Source organism: Nematostella vectensis, chromosome 10 (assembly GCF_932526225.1).
Source record: "Nematostella vectensis chromosome 10, jaNemVect1.1, whole genome shotgun sequence".
Classification (NCBI taxonomy): domain Eukaryota; kingdom Metazoa; phylum Cnidaria; class Anthozoa; order Actiniaria; family Edwardsiidae; genus Nematostella; species Nematostella vectensis.
The window spans coordinates 8842202-8857096 of record NC_064043.1 but is presented as its reverse complement, the minus strand read 5'-3'; the positions used below and the strand labels follow the sequence as shown (position 1 = coordinate 8857096).

The window sequence follows — 14895 nt, the reverse complement described above, 5'->3', positions numbered from 1 at the left end:
AAATTCTTTATCAGAGCGGACCTTCCAGTCGAGTGGGATGGTTCTTCCGAACCCCTGCCCCCCCCCCCCCCCCCCCCCTTTCCTGGGCTACGGGCCTGCTTAGATTGCGTGCAATTCAATGTAGCCGCTGTGCATTTATTACGGGCGCTACAGACTTGTAAATATTGTGATTGGTTCATTCAAACAATTTCCACCAATCGGAAGTGGGCTACCCTTGAACTCGGCGGCAAACTCGAAGTTCTACATTACGATCACTTCTAATTCTAACAAAATATTTAGATATTCCATATTTTAATTGGTGTTTTGAGGCGGGACGAGAATAAGATACAAACATGGAGCAAGAGGACGTTATGAAGAAGCTCTTAGCGTTGAAAGAAGAGGCTACCTCGCTTCGGAGAGAGAATAAAGCGTTGCAAAACGATTGTCAGTTAGCAGGGGAGCTAGGAAAGACTTTACTCGAGCAAAACAAAGAATGGGAGAAAAAATATCAAGAAATGAGCGAAGAATATGTCATCGCAAAAACATCGGTAGAGGTAAGAAGTCAAGATTTTTGTTATGTATGCTTAATAAATGAGTGATTCTGCGTGGATCGATTAGAATGACCATGTTGATTTGAACATGAACGGATTCGGCTATTAATAATCGTTTGATTTATGATAAGTTTAATGACTATTTGAATCGATCACTCCAGGAATTAAAGCAAGAAAACTATAGTCTTCGTTCGAGACGGGAAGCTGATATACGAACTAAGGACTTCCAATTACAAGAAATGGAAAACGCCAAAAGACAACTTCAGAAAAAATTCGATGGTGAAAAGAAAGTTTTACAATTGGATTCCGAAAAAACAATCAAAGAACTTCATAAGGATATAAAATCCTTAAATACTGAGCTTGAAAAATATATAATGGTGGAAAGTCAGTTAAAGGAAAAAGTCGAACAACAGGAAGGGATGCTTGAGAGAACCAGGGAATACACAAAAAAGTTGCAGCTTGCAGAAGTTTTGGAAAATGAAGTAGATGAGCAGAGGAGGGCTTGCACTAAACTCCAGATGGATCGTGACGAGTTGATAATGGAGGTTAATGACATGAAAAATGTCATTGAAAGACAAGAGCATCAGAACAAAACACTTGCCCAGCAACTTGAGAGCCTACAAGAAGAATTACAGGAAAAGTCTAGACAGGCTCAGACATGGTATAACCATTTACAGGTAAAGTCTGGTTTCCATTTAATTCTTCCTGTCGACTCTGTTGTCCTGTTGATAATTAAATTGAAACATTCACACATTTTATGTGTCATAAGCAATGGATGTGACATGATTATCTGGAATAGAATCAAGTTCTATCCTTGCGACAGAGAGGACTGGACATGCCACTATTATTTCAATGCACACAATAAAAGCAACAAGGGAACCTAAATTCTCCATGATACAAGGATGGTTATTATATCTTTAGATTTAAGCATTGTTCTGATGCAGGAATGTTGTCCTCTTGCTCTTATTGTATGGAAGAAGTTTTATAATTTGGATGAATATGAAATAGGTTTAACAAGGATCATAAGATAATCCTCAAATTTTTGTTTGCATAAATTCATGATAGCTATATTAACAAACTCCCCAAAGGCAACAATATGGTTTTAATAACCAACTACAAATAAATACCAGTTCTAGTGACAAAAGAATACATTTGGCCCCATTTTATTCAGAATACATGAAAATGTTGATAAATTATGCCATTCATTTGATAATCATCTTTATCCTTACAAATCATTCATACCATAAGCAGCAGACAGTCTTAGAATTACCATGTTCAATCCATCACCATTTGCACTGACAATGTTTTTTGAAATAGTTGTATACATTACCATGGATACACAATGGATAATTAAATGGCAAGCATAACATGACTGCTATTAACTTTTTCACTTGATAATGGAAATTGTTACTGATATGTAAGTGCTCAATGTCTGACTCAAGGAAGCTCGGGGAGAGGCAGGAGAATACAAGGCAGAGCTGGATACCCTAAAAGCTGATGAGCAACTGAGAGTAAGAAGAGAGAAGGGAAACTCCCTCTTTGGAGAGGTACAATTTTTTACTTCTTACAAATTTTTAAGTATTTTCCACATCATCTCTCCTATTTGTTAAGTGTTTTATTCTACTTACAGACACTTTTATCCCAATTTGCTTTTTGGATTTGGAGTTATGGATGAGGTTGTTTTGATGTTGTGTATATTTTGTGGTTGTTACAACAAGAAAGCAGGTAGTAGAGGAACATGGTGGTTATAATATGAATGGCGTGTTTGTCTGGCAGGTTGAGGACAGACGACTCGAGATGGAAATGAAATACACCAGTATGAAAACCCAGCATGAGTGTCTCGTAAAGACTCACAATATTACAAAGCAACACCTGCACAAATTAAAGGTACCTATTGCCCTATTTTTTAGATATGTTCCTGTGGGGTAGAAGTAAAACTACATAACAACCAAAATGCAAACTGTGAATTTGAATAACATTTAATGGAGCCACCTTAAACAGGGATTTTTCTGTACTATGGTAAACCCCCTGAAAAACTTTAGGCAACTTCTTATAAAGCATGATGATAGGGATTAAAAGTTTTGATGGGTGGTGAGGATGCTTTCTAGACAGAGCTATTTGTAGGTGTCTTCTTTTTGGCAGTGATGGCTTATAAAATTAGCTATAAAATGAAAAGGTTGAGCATCTTTCTTTGCATTAATTCTGGGTGACAGTGGGCACTGCCATCAGAAATGGCTGGTATCGTGCCTGCCTAATAAGCACCTCCCTTGTGTATATACTTTCCATAACATTTTAATATTGTAAGCTTGTTTTACTTTGGTTATGGGAGGATTTTGAGTCCTTGCACATTGCATTTTTTAATCTAAAGATGAAGTAGATTTGTAATAAGACCTCCTCTGTATTAGAGCCTCATAGGGTGTGTTTTTCTTTTCATAGAACCAGGTAGCTGCCCTCCTACAGGTCAAGGGAAACCAAGCTGACACTTCTCAAATGCATCGTCTGACTGAGGCTCTGGCACAGAAGGAGGGAGAAGTCAGAATGCTTACAGAGAAGATTGTTCAACTTGAAAAACAGCAGGTGATGATACCAGCATTCATCGAATCACTGATTATTCCTGCCATTCACAAATGAAGGTGTACCACAGGCTCAATAGTGGACTTGTGCTAAGAGATCACCTGACTGTTTTGGTGGCAAACTATCATGTGCTCAGGCTTTTAGCGGCAAAATAACAGCAACAAAAAAAACTTATTCAGTGCTTATGAAAAAAGCCAAGTTCTTTTTTCAGAAAGGGTTTAGTTTCATTTAAAGATTTTTTTTGTTACTCTCTAGTGTGACGTGTGCAGTCATTTCTGATTTTTTTTGTTTTGAATTTGCCACCCAGAAAGGTCACGTGATCTGTTAGCACAAGTCCCCTATTAATCTCCCCTGTTCTCCCATTACTTTATTATTGATTTTTTTTTTTGCAAAAGTGTGATTCAATAAAAGATTAATAACCTCATGGTATGATGAAATCTAGAAATCAGTCGGTAGAGAAAGCCAATCACTAAGGATTTAAATTACTGCCTTCTTTTTTTTTAATGAATATCTATTTCAAAAATCAGGAATTTTGGCCGCGTTGGAAGGGGCTATCCGTGGTATGATTCTCTTCTGAAAAAACACATTCTCATTCTTATCAAGAATATTATCTCTGTCTCGATCTCAATCTTTGTCCTTTTAAAGTCACACATTTTTCATCAAGAAAGTTTTGTGTAGTTGGCATAATATTCACAAAAGGGGTTGCCCATTTTTCCATACAAGTGTTAAGGTATACTACAAGGATCATACAAGTATTTCATGCTCTTATTGTCAACAGAATGGTCCTGATCGCGACGTCAGGAAGTATTTTGAAGCATTTTCTTCAGACTTCAGCGACAAAAAAGACTATGTCAACTTCCTGGAGAAGCTTATTGATGAGAACAAGTAAGACTCCTTTTTCACAGGCGATTACGTCAAGCTTTACTGAACATATTTCATATAAGATAAAACTTAGGGGTAGAAAAAGTTTCACTTGCAGTATTAAAACTGTTAGAGTATGATCTCATCATGGGTACCCTGTGTTAGGTCATGTTTGATTATGCTAATAAAAGATTCTGGATGTTCTTCTCTGTTTCGGGAGCTGAGATGGTGTGTCTTTCTTTTCTTCTCCCATGCTCAATCCGAATGATATTTCCCCCATCATGAAAGGCGAAAATAACCCAACAAAAACATCGCAGTGAGTTTTATTATTTATGTGTCAATACTAAGAGTATATTATTTTTAGTAGTACCCCCCTTTATTGCACAGGTTGCCCCCCCCCCCCCCCCCCCCTCATTGCAAAGGATGCTCCCCTTTATTGCACAGGATACCCCCTTTATTGCACAGGATGCCCCCCCTCATTGCACAGGATGCTCCCCCTTTATTGCACAGGATGCTCCCCTTTATTGCACAGGATGCCCCCCCTTATTGCACAGGATGCCCCCCTTATTGCACAGGATGCCCCCCTTATTGCACAGGATGACCCCCCCTTATTGCACAGGTTGCCCCCCTCATTGCACAGGATGCTCCCCCTTTATTGCACAGGATGCTCCCCTTTATTGCACAGGATGCCCCCCTTTATTGCACAGGATGCCCCCCCTTTATTGCACAGGACGCCCCCCCTTATTGCACAGGATGCCCCCCTTTATTGCACAGGATGCTCCCCCTTTATTGTCACAGGATTGTCATATGCCTCAGGGCTACAAAGTACACCCCTCATCCCATGTAAGGCAACCATGTTGGTATTAAAGTACAAGTGCTTCGCGCTAATTCTGTTACACTGTTGTTATAGTGGAGCTGTGGTTATTTGTGATATTCTCCCTTTTTAGGAAGAAAATTACTGAACTGAATAAAGAGCTGCAGACAAAAGTATTCAATCAGTTGGCTGAAAGTGATAGACTTCGCAGGACAGAGGGCCAGCTGCACAATGCCGAGAGCGACCTGGAACGGGCAAAGTCCGAGAACATGAAACTTAAACTCAGGGTGGAGGATCTCAAGAGCAAATTACAAAACGGTAATCAGCAAGAAATAGTCCAGTCAATCTACGTCAAAAAAGGGGCCAACATCGAACTAATTGCAACACAAGGTTTTTTAACGGTTTCTTGCACAGAAAGTATCCCTCTATAACATACTAAAAGTTAAAAAAATCGGAGCACGCAGACACCCCGAAAAACAGGATCGAATTTCCCGATACAAGGCTTATATGAAAAACCACAGGAATCCCAAATCATGAAAATAACGAAAAAAAAATACATACTTTAGATAAAAAGGAATTTATACCGCTATAGATTACTAGAGATATACATTTCTACACAATTAGGATAAAAAATTAACGTTATTTGAAGTAGTTCAGTTATTTTGGGTAAAATGCACAGATTTTTTAGCTATCCTTGTCACCACCACTTTGATCTTGTAGACATTTCGTTACCATAAATGACTATACGTGCTGGAAACAGGTTCTCATACAAATAGTGCTTAGTGGCTCTTACAATAATGTCATTGATTTAGTATATAACAAGAAAGTAAGGCCGTAAGGCGAACACGCTAGATTGTTCATGCGGCAGAAGCACTAAACGTGCTGTAGTCCTGGAGTACAGCTGTAGCATGTACGACGTCATTAACTGCCGATTGCGAGGTTGTGCTAACTGCTAACAAGATCTCTTCTCCGGTCGCTTTAGCGGTATCAACAATAACTGCGCTGTCGGCTTGAACACCCGTGCAGGTGTTTTTCAGTGCAGGGTCTTGCAAAAAAGGGCGATCTTTCCGCAAGAACTTTCAGAACTGTCTAAAGGGGTTGAATGTCTACAAGTATCGTGATGGTGACAAAATTTATATTTTTTTACCAATGTATTGACATGATAAGCCCCTTCAGGCTGTGTCTGATATCACTGGGGTCCTGCATTTAAAATCACACTTAATAATTATAACTGAAAGCAGGGTTGCGGAGAGATAACAATAAACTTGAGATCAACGCCATTAAATCAAACAAAGTCAAACTAATGATAATAATTACATGATGTGCTTGATTCTCCTTCTAAAGACCCGTAAAGATAGAAACCTGTCGGTTTTGTCCAAAATAGATTAGCTATATCAGATAACGTTGATTTTTATCCAGATCGTGTAGAAATATATATTTCTTATCATTTATAGTGGTTTTTACTTGATTTTTTTATAGTATGTGTATTTTCCGTGATTTTCATGATTTGGGATTCCTGTGGTTTTTCATACAAGCCTTGTATGGAGAAATTCGATGCGATTTTTCGGGGTGTTTGCGTGCTCCGATTTTTTTAGACTTTTAGTATGTTATAGAGGGATACTTAATTAATACAAAAACGTCGAAAAACCTTGTCTTGCAATTAGTCCGATCTTAAACCGTAAAACTGATTGGACTAAAATAGGAATGGTTGAAAAAAAACAATATAGGTAAACTACTTCACATCGCTTTTCGAGATGGTTTGCCAACAGCGCCAGCTGTGCTGTGACAGTAGTGATGGGAGTTTGATTAGCATAACCGGCGCTGTTGGCTTTACACGGAAACTAGCCGAAGCACTCTGCTGAGCTTATCATAAATAGTTTGTTACTAATCATATCGTCAATATTAGCATTTAAAGCTGTGCCATCAATGAAGATTGACTTTTAGAACACCTGTTATCTGGCCTTTTTCCCACAGCACTGAAAAATAACAAGAACCCTGACAAGGATGTGTCTTTATCTCAATCTGTGCGCATGAGCAAGACGAGGTCAGCCATCTGCCTCAGGTCACAGAAACAACGGGGTATACTAGACACGTCTTCCCACCACAAACAACCATCCCAGTCTCATTCGTCCGCCACACCCGACAAGGAGGAGACGCCCCCTAACGCGGCTCAGGAAGAAACCTCATCAAAAAAACCTGCTCAGAAATCTGTTTCCAAGCCCGGCATCAAACGTGCAGCCTCCGTTGTCATGCCTGACAGGTTGTCTAAGGCCATTCAGGAGTTCATGCAAGATCAGGATTCTATGGAATTGTCGTCTAGTAGGACTTGCTCTTCAACAGTGGGTGTTGACTTAGCAGAGATTGCTGTAGAGTTATCTCCACCGAGCGAGACACCTTCCTCCACGAGATTCAACGAGCCTAAAGAATTCGCTTCTGATGATGGCGCTTCCAGAGTGCGCTTTTCAGATGACACAAAAGACGGAAGTAAAGGTCACGAGGACAAGGAATGCAATGTAACAGTTATCAAGGAAAACTGTGATCCTCAGGTAAATGCAAGCTATAAATAGCGGTGATGGTGATGATGATGATGATGATGATGATGATGATGATGATGATGATGATGATGATGATGATGATGATGATGATGATGATGATGATGATGATGATGATGATGATGATGATGATGATGATGATGACTATGCTAATGTTGATCATTCGACCTCGATGTTGATAATTCGACTTCGATGTTGATAAATCGACTTGTTGATAATTCGACTTAACTGTTTATAATTCGACTAGGCCGTTGATAATTCGACTTGAACAGTTGATAATTCGACTTCGACTGTTGATAACTGAATTGTTGATAATTCGACCTGATTATCGAGTAGTGAGAACTTCACGTGGAACCGATACTAAATCTTCCTGAAATAAGAAATCAATACAATAAGCATTTATATGCTGACCACAAGACTTTAGACCAATGATAAACATTCGATGAATGATTATTGGTTACACAAAGTGTATTAACCAATACAAACTTGAAAAAAAACCCAGACATTCTTGATCTCTGAAAGCTGCTTTTTTGTACAAAAAATATAATTTTAATGAAAAGTCAAATTACGTCTATTACCCAGCGCTACCCGCCAACACCTCGTTTCATTCGCTAAAGCAGGGGAGGTCGATCATGTCATAGGTTGTAGCTGAAAAACCGATTTCTTTCGATCTAATTACAGCATGTAGGGCATTAAAAGTTTAAATAAAGATCTTCCGGCAATTCGTTGACGATAATTTCTTATTAAATTTTAGAAAATAATTTCCATATCGCGGGGCACAGAACAGCAGGAACTAAAGATTTAAAAGAGCTGCAATGTTTATCAAAACATTATTTTCAGACTATACACCCAAATCAGAGAAGGCGTAATTCCAACGCCTCAGTACACAATAAATACATCTATATGAAGGAAGGATCTTTCCCGGCATTTTTTCTACGATCTTTTGAGCTCCCAGCACGGATACATTCTAAAAGCAACAACAAAACTGTGTTTACTATAAAGCTGCCACCGTCCGCGCAAATGTCAATTCGTCGTCTGGAATAAGCACGCAGCTAAAAGTCTTTAAGCAGGTTCTTCGGCCTACGAAAGACCATCATAGGGAATTCTTCTATCGCTGCACGGCACCTTTCCGACAAATTTAGCAATCATAACATGTTGCAACTCGAGAAAGATACATTATATATAATGATATACAAATCAAATATATATGTGTGTGTGTTGGTTGAATAGAATGTTAAACAGCCTATTTTTACTTTTATAGTTAGTGGGAATGCATAGAGCTTGAAACCTAATGTGCTTGTTCACGCGTCTCAGTTGGAAACGAAAGCGGGTAACACATCTACTATCTACTTTTCTTTGCAAAGTAAATCTAGTCTTTAGTATAGAACCATACGTAATTTTCTCCGCTTCATTGAGTTAGAAACTACACAAACCTACTCAAAGTTGCAGGGGCTCTACAATGAATGACCTGAAAACGTAGCCAAGGGGAGTTAGGGTTAAACAGAGGGCTACAACTTCGGTGGAACCCGGAGTTTAGGCCGTGTGTATAGATTTACCTTTCCTGTTAGGTGTAAGCAGAAGTCCCATGGTTTCTTTTGAGCCTTTTCCGCAATAGAAAACTATTTTTGGTTATATATGTTAATTTCTTATTACTAATATTTCTATTACTCTTGTTCTGTAAAATAATTAAAAACAACCAACAGAAAGGAACACGGGGCTCCATGAATTGTGAAAAGTGTGTAGGGTTTAACGTCATTGATGTGTAACTAATGTGGTGCGGGACAACCCCTCCGGCCTCGCCCGGGCTTACAAGAGGGTGATAATTTTAAGATAAAGATAATTTTAATGTATGGATGGATGGATGGATGGATGGATGGATGGATGGATGGATGGATGGATGGATGGATGGATGGATGGATGGATGGATGGATGGATGGATGGATGGATGGATGGATGGATGGATGGATGGATGGATGTAATAGATGTGTTATGTGCCGTCCTGTTCCCAGACCTACATGCTCTCAATTCTCATGGTCGATTTATCAACTAGCATAGTGATGATGATGACAACGACGACGATGACGATGATGATGATGATGATTCTAAAAGCTTTGTATATATATTTTTTTTTATTGTATAGGTTCAGGAGAAGACCCTAAAAAGGTCACATAATTCCCCTAACGACCCTGTTGTAGTCCATGTCAGTTCCAAGACCCCCAAGAATGAGTGTCACCAGCAGTGAATTGTGTGCATGCCAAATGATAAAAATGATATTTCTTTAGCGGGGTTTTGACTCGTGTCAATAAACAATGTGGACACAACGGGACGCTTTGAGGACATCCGATTATTAAATACTAGCGCCATAACAAGAAGAAGAGCATTGGAGCCGGTTTGAGTTCACCAGAATGCACGCGGGGCTGTCATGGCGCCCGGACCGTGAACAACTACCAGACATGAAACCGCTGGACAAGACTACAAGCTCAGCTAACGAACTATAGCCATACTGACAGAGCAAAAAAATAGGGACCCAAAGGGTACATGAGTCTAGGTGCCAACCAGCCTGCATAGCTGGTGATTATGTCGAGTTTCAAGTCTGTCCGAGAATCGTTCATAAGAAGCATTGTTCTGACTGTGTCTCTTATGAATTTTATCATAAGAAAATACGTTTAGTAATTTTAAAGTGAAAAGGGAAAGAAAAAATGACGTGGAAAAAAAATGTAATCAAGGTTGGTCTTAAACTTCCCTGCTAGCAGAGGCCTCTTTTCTCTGTATTTCGCTGGGCTGGAGTTCGCGAGGAACTCCAGGAGTCCTCGCGAACGCAAGCACAGCGAAATACAGAGAAAAGGGGCCTCTGCTAGCAGGGAAGCCTTGAACCTGCGCTTCGCAAAGATTTCGCATTGATAGACAGACGATCGGACCACTAGACTGTCGTAGCTTTGCTTAAAGGTGAAGGGACTATAATTAGAGTCATACTACTTATATACTACTTGTGTCGTATTATCGTTCGAAACTTTGAACATTTCAATTTCCACCTTTTCTTTTCGTACACAAAACTAAAATACCCAGCACAATCAATTGTACTACCGTTATAGATGTGTGTTGTGAATGTAAATAATTTAGAAAAGTGCAAAAACGTAATTCGATCAATTGGTGGGGGCAATGTGTTTGGACCTTCTCATCTCAAATACAAACTATAGAACGTCGAGATTTGAATCGGGAAGTAAAGGACTAAAAAAGCTCTCCTAGCATTGTAATTTTTTGTTGACAAACTAACAACTTAATTGAACCGCAGAGGACACAAACTGCTTCAAACTCGGTCACACGCTCTTCAAAACAAGCACTAGTTACTACAAACGCAGTCGCGCTCTCTTCAAAAATACACGCGCTGCTCCGCGGACTCAGTCGCTACCTTCTCTATCTTCAAAACATGCACCAATTGATTCAAACGCAGTCATGCAATACTTCAAAACTGCACAAATTCAGTCTAGCATTTCTTAAAAAAATACAAATTGCTTCAAAGTTAGTATAGGGCTCTCTAGAACAAGCACCAATTGCTTCAAACCAAGAGAATGTTCAAACGCAGTCGCGATCTCTTAAAAATGCACAAACTGCTTCAAAATCAGACATCTCTTTTCAAAACAAGCACAAATAATTAACGCGGTTTTCTTTGTCTTACAAAGAGTATGTTGACAGGTAACAGACACTCAGACGATGCGCACGCACAACCCACATTGAAGACTTTCTTGCAGAAACCTGCTTATAAATATTTCTCGGCATTACATTAAGCATAGAGGTCACAGGACGACATAAAGCGGTTTATACTTCCTAAAGCTTTAACCGGAAGTTACCACACCGGAAGTTTAAAGATTATTCAATGTCACTGTGTTGCGAAAAGCACAGAAAGACCACAAAAAGCTCACACAGGCAGAGGCTGGCAGAACGCTTACGCTGACAGAGTCTAGGATGCTCAAAGCACCTAGACTCAAAAATGGCAAGTTTTTCCCAAAATAAGGTCTTAACTTCGGTAAGCTTGAATTTTTGCATAGAGGTTCGTTATATTATGTAAACCGACATTTCAGAAAGTGTTTTTTTTTTTCTAATGGATCCGTCTTCGAGATATGAGGCTTGAAGTGCACTTCAAATGTTCAAAGTATGAATTCTCCTCGTTTTTAGTCGGGCTCTGATCAGAAATTAAGCCAACTTTGCTCGCTAATATCTAAATTTCATATCTTCTTAATTTCTTTGAAATTTGGAATTAAGCTTTTGGTCAGAGGAACTACTGGTATGCGGAATCTTGCGCATATATATTGAGAATTTGAAAATTTCATGCCATTTTTTTTGCTCTGTCAGCCATGCTGGCGTAGAAAGGAGGCTCCAAACATCAGTTAATTTTAAGCCGCTATGGAAGGATATCTCGTCAGTGAAAACACATTTGCGTGTCCTAACGGTGTTTCGAAATGTAGTTCAACTGGAGAAGGACACTCGCGACATTGATGCGAAACAACAAAGAGTAAGCGTCACCAATAACTACGTTTCCTATATTTACCTCCGTCCTTTGTTTAGCTCCGTTCTATATTTACCTCCGTCCTATATTTTCCTCCGTCCAATCTTAGCTCCGTCCTATATTTACCTCCGTCCTATATTTTCCTCCGTCCTATGTTTAGCTCCGTCCTATATTTACCTTCGTCCTATGTTTAGCTTCGTCCTATATTTATCTCCGTCCTATGTTTACCTCCGTCCTAGGTTTAGCTTCGTCCTATATTTATCTCCGTCGTATGTTTACCTCCGTCCTATATTTATCTCCGTCATATATTTAGCTCCGTCCTAGGTTTAGCTTCGTCCTATATTTAGCTAATAATAACCAACAATGCAATTGATCACTACCTTTAAAAGCGGTTAATGGCAACTAGATGTAGACACGAGTTCATTAAAAGCGATTGAAGATAATCGTTAGACTCTCTACCTACTCTCTCTTCTCGGATACTTGGGAAGGGGATACCTGCTGACAATGTCAATCAGAGCCGTGTAAAACATACTAGTCAATAAACTGTAAAAATGAATTTCAAATCAATACTCAAATAAGCAATACAAATAAATTTATTTGTGCATATTTTTGTCTTTTAGCTTAACTAGTTAAAAAATTGTCTCTCTGATCTCTGTGTCATTTCCCATATGTCATTTCCATTCTTTTCCCAAGTCTTCTCGTGTCACACGTCGCGGACGAAAGCAATAGGCACAGTATGGGTACCCCTCTCCCACACCAGCCCTAGGGACGCATCACATCGCCTTCTTAGCACCGTGTGCTCGTAAAACACTTTCCTGCACACGCCACATCGAGCGCGGTCAGTGCAAACTGCCCTCATGATGAACTTGGGGAACCTATCGCTATCCTCGTCAGTCTCCCAACTCCATGGGCACGTCGTGCCCACTCTCCTATGGACATGGTCAGCGGCTCTGCTAGTGCGCCCAGGCGCATTAGGGACATCTTTTGGGCTTTGTGATGCGCCAATGTTTATTCTTGTGTTTGAGAAGGTCCCGAGGTCATTTGCAAGGTTAGGTTTCTTGCGTAGTAAAATTGGCACGTAATCGTCTGATAGATGACGCAGTACTTTGCATGTGAGGGGCCTCAGACCACAGGACTCTGTTTGCGGGCTCCACAGAACCACTAGGAACAGCAACAGGACGCTCAACGACAAAGAGATCTGCTAAAAGGTGGAAAACATGGATATGTTCAAGCCAAAACATTTATTCAAAGGGGGAAGATAGCGCTTGAGCTTAAGGAGGGATCACCCTATTTTAGAGTTTGTGTTCCTGGCATACGAATCCCGTGAGAACCCTTAATTGGCACCCTTACGCCAGACAATAGATCTATCCCGTACATCCTCTTGATACGTTGGGTTCCTTTTGAGTATGTATTTCCATTTAAGTTAAAGGGAGTTATGGGTTAATGAATTATTGTTTTATGATTATAATAATTTAAGACATTTTTTTAAATGAGGTTTTACGATGTACATTCTAAGAACACCTTTCTTTGTGAGAAGAGAAATAAAGAAAGGTAAAAAAAATAATAGGGTGGATAAAATGAGAGTTGAATGGTGAACCCTAACGGGGCTATAGCATACCACAGATCCCAGATTCGGCCCAACCCATGTCACATTTGAAGGTAGATATGTTGCAATCTCTTGGACGTAAAGGCTTCTATCCTATCCTATACATGGCCTACTTTGTCAGCGTATCCATAGGGACGGAAAGGCCTCTATCCTATCCTATACATGACCTACTTTGTCAGCGTGTCCATAGCGACCGACGGAAAGGCCTCTATCCTAAGCTATACACGACCTACTTTGTCAGCGTGTCCATAGGGACGGAACGGCCTCTATTACATCCTATACATGGCCTACTTTGTCAGCGTGTCCATAGCGACGGAAAGGCCTCTATCATATACATGAACTACTTGTCAGCGTGTCCATAGGGACGGAAAGGTCTCTATCCTATCCTATACATGACCTACTTTGGCAGCGTGTCCATAGGGACGGAAAGGTCTCTATCCTTTCCTATACATGGCCTACTTTGTCAGCGTTTCCATAGCGACGTAAAGGCCTCTATCCTATCCTATACATGGCCTACTTGTCAGCGTTTCCATAGCGACGGAAAGGGTGTCAGGCCTTACCTTCATGGCTGGAGAATGATGAATCGATTGACTCGTGTCTTGTGTGCAGCTGGACTTGTTTTTCCGCTGTTGAACAAGCTGGGTTTGACTGGACCATCTCGCATACCCTCTTTTATACACTCAAATTCTGTTATCTGAAAGTTCTATTTCAGGCGTGCTGTTAGCACTTGCTTGTAAGGTGTTTTCGGGGATTCCCTCTGATTAAATTTGATTTGAAAATCCAACATATCAATATGACTTGTATTGGCTATCGCCATAACAACTACAGACAAATAAAAAATGTTGTGTACGTGTGAATGAAGTTGATCCCAGATAACAAATCAAGATAAACGTGAATCAAACTGCGATATTTTTCAAGTTTTGCTAGTTTTACCAGCAGGATGAGGTGTAACCGGTGTATTATTCGCGCGTATCATATCCGGTTTTAGCCCCCTTAAAGATAGGCCTATTATTATTGCCCACATTCACGCTTGACATCATTTATAGACGTCATCACACTAAACCATCGAGACATCGATCTAGGTTTGTGTCAATTGAGGCCAGAGGACCGAGTAGGCTGAATATATCCATTTTTTTCATAATTGTAATAAAAACGTTGGCAAACCAATTACTTTATTATGTTCTTCACAGATATCTATACATAATAATTTTGCAACCATTAGTTATCCGACCTTCACATGGTCTTTCAAAACGGGAAATGCCAGAGGCTGTATTTCCTTTCAGAACCACCCTAATTTATAAACATTTTTTAAGATATGAAAGGCTTTCTCATTCTTTTTCTAAAAATAGACTGTTGCGTCTGAAAGTCTAACTAAGAATGCACGGACCAATACCTGAGTTGAACTATGCACTGTGTCGCAGAATCGAAAAACATGCTTAAAGGTCTTACGCCTC

At 39.8% G+C, this 14895-nt stretch overlaps 2 protein-coding genes across 2 annotated transcripts; one reads left to right on the top strand and one right to left on the bottom strand.

Moving 5' to 3' along the window:
* Window positions 1-185: 185 nt before the first annotated feature.
* Window positions 186-10569, top strand: LOC116618908 (protein Spindly). Its single transcript, XM_032383107.2, has 9 exons — window positions 186-533; window positions 692-1207; window positions 1973-2077; window positions 2307-2417; window positions 2967-3107; window positions 3883-3989; window positions 4913-5097; window positions 6754-7325; window positions 9472-10569. The coding sequence occupies exons 1-9, from the start codon at window positions 333-335 to the stop codon at window positions 9571-9573; spliced, it is 2040 nt and encodes a 679-aa protein (XP_032238998.1). The 5' UTR covers window positions 186-332; the 3' UTR covers window positions 9574-10569.
* Window positions 10570-12410: 1841 nt separating this feature from the next.
* On the bottom strand, window positions 12411-14285 carry LOC125573014. The gene is made up of 2 exons (XM_048733297.1): window positions 14002-14285; window positions 12411-13036 (listed from the first exon to the last, which is right to left on the bottom strand). The coding sequence occupies exons 1-2, from the start codon at window positions 14005-14007 to the stop codon at window positions 12539-12541; spliced, it is 504 nt and encodes a 167-aa protein (XP_048589254.1). The 5' UTR covers window positions 14008-14285; the 3' UTR covers window positions 12411-12538.
* Between the last annotated feature and the right edge of the window lie 610 nt (window positions 14286-14895).

Coding starts and splice junctions, on each gene's coding strand:
- LOC116618908 (XM_032383107.2), top strand. CDS start 333: ATGGAGCAAGAGGACGTTATGAAGAAGCTCTTAGCGTTGAAAGAAGAG. Junction 1,208..1,972: donor CATGGTATAACCATTTACAG/GTAAAGTCTGGT, acceptor GTCTGACTCAAG/GAAGCTCGGGGAGAGGCAGG. Junction 3,990..4,912: donor AAGCTTATTGATGAGAACAA/GTAAGACTCCTT, acceptor CTCCCTTTTTAG/GAAGAAAATTACTGAACTGA.